At 48.9% G+C, this 12,092-nt stretch overlaps 1 protein-coding gene and 1 long non-coding RNA gene across 3 annotated transcripts; one reads left to right on the plus strand and one right to left on the minus strand.

Moving 5' to 3' along the window:
- Positions 1 to 74: 74 nt before the first annotated feature.
- Positions 75 to 1,369, plus strand: LOC133100938 (uncharacterized). The gene is made up of 3 exons (XR_009702561.1): positions 75 to 294; positions 436 to 542; positions 732 to 1,369. It is a non-coding gene; the product is annotated as an uncharacterized LOC133100938 (long non-coding RNA).
- On the minus strand, positions 357 to 4,481 carry CD27 (CD27 molecule). Of its 2 annotated transcripts, XM_061205458.1 has the most exons (6): positions 4,310 to 4,481; positions 3,990 to 4,121; positions 1,391 to 1,543; positions 1,094 to 1,183; positions 704 to 823; positions 357 to 481 (listed from the first exon to the last, which is right to left on the minus strand). In XM_061205458.1, the coding sequence occupies exons 1-6, from the start codon at positions 4,443 to 4,445 to the stop codon at positions 357 to 359; spliced, it is 756 nt and encodes a 251-aa protein (XP_061061441.1). In that variant the 5' UTR covers positions 4,446 to 4,481. The 2 variants fall into 2 exon arrangements, with proteins under 2 accessions (XP_061061441.1, XP_061061442.1); XM_061205459.1 differs by lacking the exon at positions 1,391 to 1,543.
- Between the last annotated feature and the right edge of the window lie 7,611 nt (positions 4,482 to 12,092).

Below are 12,092 nucleotides of genomic sequence, written 5' to 3' on the forward strand. Positions count from 1 at the left end.
AGGTCTGTCTGTTTATTTTGCCGAGTTTCTAGGTCAGTGGTACACCACGTGGGCCTACCGTAGGCGGAAGTATGTCTTCCACCTGGATCCCTAGACCTCTTGCAGCACAGGGGTGCAGCTGACACACCTGGGCTCCCGCTTCCCGCCCTCCACCTCGTTCCCCTGGGTCCTCGCCACTGCCAGTCTCGAAAAGGCACACAGGACAGTTTCCCAAGTCGGCACACACGAAAGGGTCCCGATGAGAGGGTGGTGCTGAAATTGGAGGTGCCGGCTCTCGATCCCCCTGGATGGCAGGTGGGTTGAGATGGAGGCTAGGACTTGACTGCGGTGACGGCCCCCCTCCGCCGAGCGCTGGCTCAGGGGTAGGAAGCGGGCTCTGGTTTTCGGTAATCCTCCTGAATGGGGATGGCACTGCCCTCTTCCTCCCTGGGGCAGCTGTAAGGACAAGGCTCTGCAGGCGCCACTGGACTTTCTCTCGTGTCTGCAGAGGGAGAATCAGATGAGCGTTGATCGGCGGTGGAGGATGGGTGAAGGGAGAAGAGGTGAGCAAAGGCGGGCTGTCAGGAGGACCCCAGCTTAGAGGAGGGGAAGAGAAGCCACAGGGTGCTAAAGATGGAGCTGGAGAGATTCAGTGAGGTTCCAGATTGGGAGGCAAAGCCGAGATGGTGGGGTGGGGTGCAGAAACGTGAATTTTGTCTCTTACTCAATCTATATTTTCTTTGTTGATGAAGGAACAGGGCTCCGACTATGGTGAAAGCAAGAAACATTCCAGAGAGGAGCACGAAGATGCGGATGCAATCCGCGCTGCACAGGGACCTTTGGGCTGTGATGGGATGGGCAGGGGTCACAAGGGGGTTTGGGGGAGGGCCTAGCCCTTGACTCCCCTCAGCCCAGCCCTCCTGTCACCCCTGCCTCTCCCCTTTCCCCACCTTCCTCCCCTGCCCCCACCATTAGACCACGTCCTTTTCTAATCCCTGGACTCTGCTTCTCCCTCTTCTTACCCCTGTTCCTAGGAGCTTTCTGGCTGGCTTCCCTCCTGGACCCTCCTGTGTGCATTCTCTCTCTCGGGGTGGGGAGTGGGGAGAAAACTCACGTGACCAGTGGGTAGAGAGAGTTGGGGCAGGCAGCCACCTGGAATCAGCCAGAGTCCGAATATGCCGGCCTGTCCTGGCCTCTGGTATCTCTGGAAAAACAGAGACAAGATGGGCAGCCGCAGGGGGCCCCAGAAGGCACAAGGCTAGGCTAAAGGCCTAAGCGGGCCTGGGGGAGATGCGAAGGCCGAGACAGGCGGACGAGGCAACGTATGTGGGACTGGGCATGGGAGAGGGGGTGCTGATTGGGGTGTGACCCTTACCCCCGATGACCAGACGAAGGGTTGCGTAGAACTTACCTTCAGCATAAGGTGAGTGGGAGGGTTGTGGGTGCGGGTCTGGGGCCTGGGCTGGACCAACACACTCTGTACACTCCTTGTCCCTGCACTGCCAGCCCTCGGGGCAGGCACACTCCGAGTTGGCAGTGAGGGAGCAGTTTCGAATGAGAAGACCTGGTGACAGAGGAGAGGGAGGGAACACACAGGGTCCACTGGCTTAATCCCCTCCTCCCCACCCCCCCGGCCTGCCCCTCCCCCACTGTCACCCAGTGCCTTTGCCATTTGTGTTATTGTTATTCAATAAAAAACTGGGACCTTTTAGAAAATTCATGGTTCAGAAGTAGAAACAGCTTACATGATTTTTCCTCTCAGTCACTGATGCTTTTAGAACTTCTTATTGAAGTATACTTACAGAGAGGTATACATGTCACAAGTGTGAAGCTTGAGAACTGGGACAAATTGGACTCACAGGTGTAACCAGCACCAGATTAAGAAACAAGATGACCAGTCGTGTTCCTTTCTAGTCACTAACACCCTCCCCACCGAGAATAGCTACTGACTTCCTAACACCACAAGTTGGTTTTGCCAGTTTTTGAGCTATATGCATGAATCATGCGCGTGTGCTCATTTGTGCCTGGCTGCTTTTACTCAGCTCTTTGTGAGATTAATGCATAGTGTTGAGTGTGATTGCAAATCGTTCGTTCTCACTGCCATCTAGTGTTCCCCTGTGTGAATACACCACCATTTATTCATCCGTTCTACTGTTGGTGTGCATTTGGATAGTTTCCAGTTTTTAGCAATTGGACATGGTGCTGCTGTGGTCCCCAATAGGTTTTTAACTTTACTGACATCCTTTGCCTCTAAAATATAAATTGTATTTAAGTGTAGAGGTCAGGTGCTGGGTGGCTGCCAATCGGTGATACTGGGGGAGGTAGGTAGGAAGGGTGCTGCATGGGTTAGGCTCACGGGTGTTTGGGGGTGAGAAGAGAAGTGTGATTCTGGGGAAGGTGATGGCACCCGGATGTGGGCCAGGCCTGAGCGGGAGCCTGGTGGGGCAGGGTGCACTCATGAGAACCCAGGGAGAGGAGCCCTGACAGGTGGGAGAGGGGTGCAGAAAAGGACGTCTGAGGATACCAACCCTCCCAGTTTCTTCAGTGTGCGCCTTTTGTCAGGAAAGGGTGTAAATTCCTTCTCATCTTTACGCCCCTGTGGCATCTCCTTTCTGAATTCTGACTCATGGTTGCTACTAGAACTTGGTTTCCTTGTGGCTCACCAGGAATTGTGAGCCAGCCTGGACAAGGGTCTGCACAGGAAGAGCAGTGATGGAGGAGGGAACGGTGGTGGTGGAGACGGGAATAGGTAGGAAAGGTGAAGAAGATCAGGGAGGGTATCTGCCCAAAGGGATGGGAAGGGTTAAAGAAGGGGCTGGGATTGGTTAAAAAAATGAGTGAAGTGCCATTGTTTTCAATGGAGTCTCCAGAAACCTGGGAGTTCTCTTCACCATGTATAACCTGTGCACAGAATTCCATGCTGATTTCAGGCACTTGTCCATCTTACAGATGGGAATACTGAGGTCCAAGGGGACCAAACCCATTCAGCCTCTTTCCAGTGCCCTGCCTGAGTGCTTCAGGGATCTGTGGGCTGAATCTCACAGAGGAGGATCGTGGGTTGGGCTGGTCTGGAGCAGAGTGGAAGGAGCTCGGACTGGCTCAGTATTGGGAAAAGGCCGTCCACTGGGGCCTGCAGAGTGAGTTGGGGAGGCTTTGACTAAAAAAAATACCAATTTTGCCCAGGTTGTTGCCAAGAAGAGAGAAGCATCCATAGACAATCATATCTGTAAGTTAAGGAGACTGAGGAACACCTCTCGTGTATTTCATGTGTTGCCGTTTGACTGATTTGCAGCAGCAAACCCTTGTATTTATTTTCAAGAATACAGTATTAAAAGGCCTAGTCAGACTCAATGCATTTACAGGCGAGTAATGTGGCTCAGCTAAATAATCCTCCAAAGTGTCCTGCTGGAGAATATTTGTTCAAAGGGGCCACTTTAGATCTGCTGATCTATGTACACTGGTACATACATAGTTTCTAAAATTCTAGCTAAAATGGAGAAATGATGAAAGTATTCATAACACAGCTGCTGCTATTTCATTTCTTAATTTTAAAAAAGATGAAATTACAAAATACATAAAGACACAAGCCACATACACATTCATTTTCCTGCATTGGCTTTTGGACAAAAAAAGGTTGTTATCCACTGACTGGTATTGCTATGTCCTTAGAAAGATGTATTCCAAGTTCCAGACAAATGTGCACTCTGAGAATACGGCCCGTTCATCAGTGGGGAGGAGGCTCGTCTAAGATCTCGGGTCCTACAGCAACTTCCTACTTTGTACTGTCTTGATCCTAGCCGTAGACCCCTTCTCAGCAGACACTCAAATTCTGCTTGCCCCTTCCCTGAATCACTCCATCACAGCTCTCCCTACCACATCAACACACACCGCCCAGGGCGCCCCGTTTCCCACCACGGGCTCCACTTGCCTTGAAGCAACTGAAGCTCCTACTCCCCGCCTCTTTGCTTCTCCGTACCCACTCTGCTCCCCCAAATGCTTGCCCATCTCACCAGAGGTACAGTGCCGGCAGCTCTCACAGTGGGGCCGGGTGTGGTGGTCTGGCGAGAAGGAGACCCCCGGTGTACACGGATCACACTGAGTAGCCTTTTCATGCTGGTCACACTCTTTCACCAGGAACGTTCCTGTGAGCAGAGGTCCAGGGTCAAGGCCCAAGGAAGGCCGCTCCCTCACCCTCTTCAAGGTGCTGCCTCTTGGCTTCTGCAGGACTCTGCTCCTTGCTTGAGCTCAGACTCCCTCTCTGCGTCCCTCCACCCCAAGCCTGGTCCTCTCTCTCCATACTCAGCTAGACCCTGGCAAGGCCTCCTCTTACCTGGCTCACACATCTGGCAGCACCGTTCTCCTTGAGCCAGGTAATGCTTTTCCGGACAGCTCTTGGAGGCTGGGGTCACTGAGAGCCCTGCCAGGGTCCCCAGAACCCACAGCCAGCAGGGAGGTGGCCGGGCCATGGCTACTGCCTGGGGAGCTCTTCCTGCCCTGGCTGCCGACTTCGGGCCTTGGGGGAGCTGGCACCTCCCCAGCCAGGCGCTGGTGCCTCTTCTTTGCACCTCCCGGGCCTGTTTTCTCGGAGTTGTCCCCGAGCTGGGTGGCAGGCTGACCTTTGATGCAGTTGAGGTTCTACTGTAGCTGTTTCTCACTCAGGCAGCTACCGCCACCCCTCCCCCTTTCCCATGCGCTGGGTGCTGGGTGCTGGGAGAGCATTAAAGGGCAAACTCCGTCAGAAGACCTGTTCTCTTCAAAGACGCCCCCAACACGCCAGCCTCTCCGTGACCTCTGTCTCTCTTCCGCTCGTGAAGAATTTAACTCTGCCTGCTGCTTTTATAAAATGTTGGATGTGCATGGACACGCACGCTCCTATTCAAGCCCCTGCACACAAAGATGCCCACGTTGCCCCCCTGTTCACAGCTGCGTGTCCCCACACCTCTTCCCACACCGCTTCTTACACAAAGGTCAGCAGTTTAGGGAAGGCAGAGAAACCAGAACTGAGTACGGGTCCGCACACTCTTATCTGAAACTCTTGGGGATCGGATACGTTCAGAATTTTTCAGATTTGGGGAAGAAACCGGCACCACACGACACCCTCACGGGGCTGGAGCAGCGCTCACCACCAAGCACGGCATTTCTGCAGCAAAACTGTTAACTCTTTCAGTGGGGATGGATAACAAGTCTAGCCAGCCTCACATCAACTGAGGTCTGGTTTCATGGCCAAAAGAGTTTGCTATGGGATTGATTGTTCAGAATTGCAAACAAGGGACTTAAACCTGTGTCTCTTCTCTGTCAGGCTGTGTGCTAGGAGCTCACACATGATCATTTAACCATCCTGCCAGCCTGTGGTACGGGTGCCACCCATTCCCAGCTGGCCTCCCTCACCCTCCTATCATCTTTATCCTCCCCTTCCCACCTCTGGCTGTGTTCGCCATTGGTCCTGGAGCACCTGGGCGTCTGCTCTTCCAGCCTTGGGCACTTGGGATTAAATGTTGATCCTATGGGTCTTTGTTTCCCTATTTCTGTGGTTCTCCTGGGAAGACTGATTTGGGGATATTGGAAATAGCTGGACTTTCCCCTCTTTGAGTCCCAGGAACACATGGGTCATACAGCCCACCCCCCCCACCCCTCCTCTTTCCCCAGAGACAGGCTTGTTTCTCCAGGCCATTTTTTCATTCAGGGGCTTTGCCGTTGTTTCCACACTGCTCATAAAATCTCACACCCCTGGGGCTCCTCTGTTAGATCAGTTCTCTGTCTCATTCTTCGGTTTCCTTTCTCTTCATTTTTTCCATCCTCCTGTCTTTCCCCGACCTCCTCTACTCTTCAGGACGGTCCTCTCAAGTGGGAAGCCACACAGGGGTGTGATTTGAAGAGTTACTTGTGCAAAACCATCCTTTTGGCTATATCTGGCCGGGTGCCTGAATTCCCTCCTCAGAGAGCGTTACCCTTGGGACCTGAGGACTTTGCTGTCACCAACAGTCCTGCCCGCATTCCCAGATTATGGTCTATATCTTCACTGTCAGTCTGTTTTTTCAGCCACACGGCTTGTGGGATCTTGGTTCCCCGACGAGGGATTGAACCCAGGCCCTCGGCAGTTAGAGTTCCGAGTCATAACCACTGGACCGCCAAGGAATTCCCTTCACTGTTAGTCTTAAACTTCAAGGCGGGCATGGAGAGACATGTGGGGATGGAGGAGACCCTGGAAGAATGATAAGGTGTTGGGGACCTTTAGGGAGAAACTTGCCAAAGGGGGAATTGAGGATGCTGATAACTAGCAGCCTCCACTAGACCCTGGGCTCCCCCACGGGGGGGGGGGCGGGTCTCCGTTCTCTGGGCCAAGGCCCATTCCCTCCTCTACTCATCACTTCTCTGGGCGGCTGGGGGGAGGGTAGGAGCAGGGTCTGCCTGGCTCTCCTGGAGTACTGCTGGCCAGGAGGAGGAAAGCCAGTTTTCTGGCCCTGTCTCTTTCCTGGATGAATGGAATGACTTCATCTGCCTTCTGTGCTTTTTGCACCAACTTCCGGTGGGCCTTGGCCTGTCCTGGGCTGGCCCCCTGGACTGGACAGCCTTTTCTCTTCTCTACAGACCCTGCAGGTGCAGCCTGCTGACCTCTCTCCCCCCCAAGTCCTCCACCATCTCTTTCTCTTTTGGGGTTCAGCTTCTCCCACTCCCGGCTGGGCCGAGATACATGGTCTCTTCCCAGCAGCTCTCTCTCTTTCTTGCATCTACGGAGACAGGCCCACAGAAGCCCTTCACCTCTGACAACTTTCATTAGTTTTGAGAAGGTAATCTGGAGCAGGGGAGGCAGCCTGGATGTCAGCTGGGGTCCCCTTGCTCCTTATCCCTAGACAAGACACCCCGCGTCTTCCAGTCAGGGCAGGTCCCGGGCAGAGTGGGAAGAGGCAGTGCTGTGGACTTGCACGGATTCCAGTGGGTCCGGTGTGACGGTCACCTCTGCTTCTGCTTCCTCTTTCAGCTGAAGCCTTGTGCCTGCCTCTCTGCTCCTGGGTATTCCTGTACCTCTGCCCCACCACAGGCCCCAGATTGGGGACACAGGGCTTTCTTGAATTTTCCTCTGAACCAACTATAAGCAGAAATCTGTTAGGTGTGGCAGAATTTTGCTGAAGCTTTAGATCTCATAAGGATACAAGTTAAATTGCATTTTGGATATTCTGGTTCTTAATGGTCCTTCCCACGAAGCAGTAGGGGCACCGAGCATCCTGGCTGTCCTCTCTCCTCCTTTTGCCGCAGACCGCCTTTCAGAAACCTGTCAGGCAACATCCCTCCACTCTCTTCAGTCCCTAATCCCCACATCAGTCTTGGCCCTTTATAAATCTGTAATCAAGTCCTCAGCGGAACTAAACTCTCCCTTAGAAGGAAGTTCTGTTCTATTACATAGACATCAGAAATCATATTCCCCAGCCTTATCAACCAAACCCTTAGTTTTTCTAGTCTTCTTTGTCTTCCGCCCCATTCCTTCTTCTCCCGACCCCCCCAGGCCCCCAACACTTTAGATACTCCTTCCCAGCAAGGCTTTGAGACACCAGCTAGGCAGGACAGTGGGGTGGGCTGCTTAAGGGTCTGGGTGCTCACATCCCAGTTCTGTAGTTTGCACCCCTGGGACTCCTCAGTCTGGGTGACAGGGGGGACTGACCAACTCTGGGCAGTTCTTCCAACCTCTGACCACTTTTCAGTATCTCAATCCCAGCTCCTAGTGTCTCCTAGCATGTAAGGCACCTACTACATATTAGATGGTCCAGCCTCAGCTTTGTTCCCTGGCAGTTCTATCCACAATTATAAAATCGAAGTTTTGGAGGGCCCAAGGCCACATTGACCTTGTAAATTCCACTCCTCATCCATTTGACAGGTATTTGTTGCATGTCCATTCTGTGTCAGGTACCGTCTAAGTAATGGGACACAATGATGAAAAAAAAATAAACAGCTGGTTTCTGCCCTTGTGGGGCTGACACAACAGTGAGAGGCAGATATTGATCAGGTAATCTCTAAGACACATGTGAAGTTCTTAGCAATGGCCATTATTGCCGCACCATGAAGGGGAGAGTCAGGGTGCAGGGATGGGAGGGCTGGCGGGTGTTTCAGCCAGGAAGCAGAGTTTAGCTGAGGTATGTGGGCTCTGAGCTCCCACCTACCTGAGAATTGTTTCTTCCTTTGGTTTGGGTTTCCAGACACCACCCTATTCTTCCTTCGACCACTTCTCTTCTTTTGATCAGTGGTAGTTTTTCTTTTCTTAAATACAGATTATATAAAATAGGGATGATCTGTCCCTTGAAGGCTTGGTAGAATTGTGTGTGTGTGTGTGTGTGTGTGTGTGTATTTTGAGCGTAGGTTTTTCACTACTGATTTAATTCAGATTTTCAGTTTCTTCTGGAGTCAGTTTTGGTAGGCTATATTTTTCTGGGAGATTGTCTATTTAATCTGTTTTAGATTTATGGCCATAAATGTTTAAAATCACCACTAGATCTGTAGTTATTTTCCCTCCCAATATTTGTTTATAATTTCTCATTTTTTCTTGATACACTTTGCCAGAAATAAGTCTAATTTATTTATTCCTTCAAAGAACCACCTTTTGATTTCATTGTTTCCCTATTATTTTTTTGCTTTGTTTCATTTTACACTCTGGTCTAATTTTTATTCCTTCCTTTTACTTTCCTTGGGTTTATTCTGCCTTTCTTTTTTCTAATTTCTTGAATTGAATGCTTGGTTCATTAATTTAAAATTTTCTTCTTTTCTAGTATATACATTTAAGGCTATAAACTTCCCTCTAAGAATGGCTTTAGCTATGTCTCATAAGTTTTGCTACATTGTGTTTTTATTATTGTCGGTTTATTTTTCCCCATTATTATTTATTTTTGACCTATGTGTTATTTATAAGTATATTTTAAAATGTCTAGATTTAAGGTTTAAAATGTTCTCTTTTATATTGACTTAAATTTTATTTTAACGTGGTCAGAGAATGACATCTATATGTGTAATATGGTAGGCAGCATGCTGGTCCCGCAGTGATGTCTCTAACTCTGGAACTGAATATATTTTGTTACATGGCAATGCGGAATTCAAGCTGCAGACAGGATCAAGGTTGCTGATCAGCTGACCTGGAGTTGGGAAGGTTATCCTGCATTAGCTAGGTGGACCCAATGTAATAGCAAGTAAAAGAGAGAAGGAGAGAGAACCAGAGAGGTGTCAGCGTGAGGAGGATTCAGCCTGATGCTACTGACCTTGAAGATGGAAGAAGAGGGCTATGAGTCATGGACACCTCTAGAAACTAGAAAGAGCAAGGAAACTGATTCTCCCCTGGAGCCTCCAGGAAGAAATACAGCCTGCCGACACTTTGATTTTAGCCTAGTGAGAGCCATTTTTGGCTTCTGACCTATGGAACTCTGATAATAAATTTGGGTTCTTTTCAACTACTAAGTTTGTGGTAATCTGTTATGGCAGCTACAGAAAATGAAAACATATAGATCCTCTGGCATTTGTTTGAGATTTGCTATGTGGCCTAGTATGTGGCTGTGAATGTTCCACATGTGCTTAAAAAGAGAAGTATATTTCTAATTCATGGTCTCCAAACTTTTTTGATTTTGTATTTCATCAGTAAAATGATTTTGAGCATGTATCCTCAAATATATGCAATATTTAAATATAAATTAGAGGGACTTCCCTGGTGGTCCAGTGGTTAGGACTCTGTGCTCTCACTGCTGAGGGCCTGAGTTCAATCCCTGGTAGGGGAAATAAGATCCCACAAGCCGCGCGTCACAGCTAAAATAAATAAATAAATAAATAAATGTCATAGATTATATACTCAAATATATATAATAATATATAATACTCAAATATAATATAATATTGAATATATATTAGTATAAAATATAAATATAATATAATAATACTCAAATATAAATTTTATATGAGTATAGACATTAAATAGGATAAGACAAAATTACATAGTCACATATAAAAATATAAAAAGGATGAGATAAAGTTGGAGAAAACAATATTTAAAGATAATATTTTTACTGATTTACAACAAAAGATCTTTTTGTTCTCACTGAAATATTAATATATAACAAAATCTTATACAATATAACAATATTTAGTAATAATATATTTAGTAAGAGCAATGTGATTTAATGTGTTTCATTATTTTTTAAAAATCTCGCTACAATACTTTACATATAGTGACTAGGAGCTCCGGGTCTAAGTTTAAATATTTGGTTTTAATGCCTGACCTGGATGAAAAGGGGCTCTAGGTCAGACGGTTTCAGCTGAGTTTTCTGATCTTGAATCTTGAGTCCATCAAGGCTTTTTCTGTTGGAATACTCGGGGACCCAGGTCAAGGGCATGTTCCTTCAAAGCGGTTTTGCGGTTGATTTTACCAGACACTCAAGAGATATTACTGGCCTGAAACTAATTTCTATGTTATTTTCTTGGAGGCAGAGGAGGTTTCCAACCATGTGGATAATATAAATTCGAGGGCTTCCCTGGTGGCGCAGTGGTTAAGAATCTGCCTGCCAATGCAGGGGACACGGGTTTGAGCCCTCGTCTGGGAAGATCCCACATGCCGCGGAGCAACTAAGCCCGTGCACCACAACTACGGCACCTGCGCTCTAGGGCCTGCGAGCCCCAACTACTGAGCCCGCATGCCTAGAGCCCGTGCTCCGCAACAAGAGAAGCCACCGCAGAGAGAAGCCCACGCACCTCAACAAAGAGTAGCCCCCGCTCGCCGCAACTAGAGAAAGCTCGTGCACAGCAACGAAGACCCAACGCAGCCAAAAAAAATAAAATAAAATGAATTTGAACCCTAAATCTGAGTGAGCACAGGCTTATAGTTATACATTTTCAAGACAATTTTTCCTTCACCCAAAAGGCAGTTGGAAACAGACAAGCTTCCTTGCTGAGGCTCCGTGTTGGTGAGTGGATTTTTCTAGAGTTCCCCTAAAGGTGTCAAGCTTTATGTGGGAAGGTATGTTTTCCAGCTTCCGGTCTGGCGGGGCCCAAGGTCTTCTCTTCTGGACCCACGTGGGTGTTAAAAGACTCAGCCCCCAGGGGACCAGAGCCCCTCTTTGGCAGCTCATGCACCTCCCCCAGCAACTTCCATTTCTGCCTGCTTCTCTGGCACCTGGCATTTCCCTTCCTTTGTTGAGGGCTTAACTCTTCGTGTAAAAGATTGTTATGTAGCTTTTCAGGGCTTTTTTTTTTTTTTGCTGGAGCCAGAAGTCCCCTCTTCACGGGTGTTCTTGGCCCTCTCCTCCCTGAGCACTCTTTCTGCTCTAGGGCTTGTGATTGTATGTGATATATGGTTTAAAGAATTAATTTTGGTTTAAGATAAAACTGATTTCTGGACTCAGATATTGTGTAAATTGACATGTAAGGTTTGAGTGCTGACTGTTGAGGTTTTCTGACTACAAGTTACAAAGCCACCAAAGGGCAAAACTAGTAAGGGGAAATTCTCAAAGACATCAGGGCAAGGGGACAGATGAGGGTCCCAGGACCCATACCCACCTAGACAGGAGGATCCTGGGGTAGGTGGAGCGAGTATGGCTTTCAGAATAACACAGATTGGTGGTCCAAAAGCACCTCTGCCAGTTACTACCTGAATCATCTCAAGCGAGTCCCAGGACCTCTCTGAATCAAGTCTGCATCTGCTTGGGGATTGTGTCATGTTGGGAGAATTAATTGTAATGATATGAATGAAGTGCCTTGCCCCCTTTGCGTACTCAAGAAATGTTCATTCCTTCCCTGCCTTTCTTGGTGTTTGAGGCCGCAACTCCCAAGACACGGGGTTGAGGGAACAGCCAATTAATCTGGGAACGAACCAAAGGAGCATGAAAGAGACAAAGACCCACTAGGATGGGCAGGCTGGCCGTGCAGTATGTCTGCTCCACAAGTTACACTCAGGGGGCCCTGGTTACGCACGCAGAAAAGTGATGTTGCAAGGGGGTGGGGCCGCTACCCCGACCTGTGGGCTCCTGCGCCCTGGCATTTCCTGGTTCCTCTTGCCCACCCAGATGAGTGACGACTGTACACACACCAGTCTAGTGATCTTCCCTGCTCGGAGGCAACACCGTGATTTCCCCAGACTTGCACCAAGTCTA

Source organism: Eubalaena glacialis, chromosome 11 (assembly GCF_028564815.1).
Source record: "Eubalaena glacialis isolate mEubGla1 chromosome 11, mEubGla1.1.hap2.+ XY, whole genome shotgun sequence".
In the NCBI taxonomy this organism is placed as follows: domain Eukaryota; kingdom Metazoa; phylum Chordata; class Mammalia; order Artiodactyla; family Balaenidae; genus Eubalaena; species Eubalaena glacialis.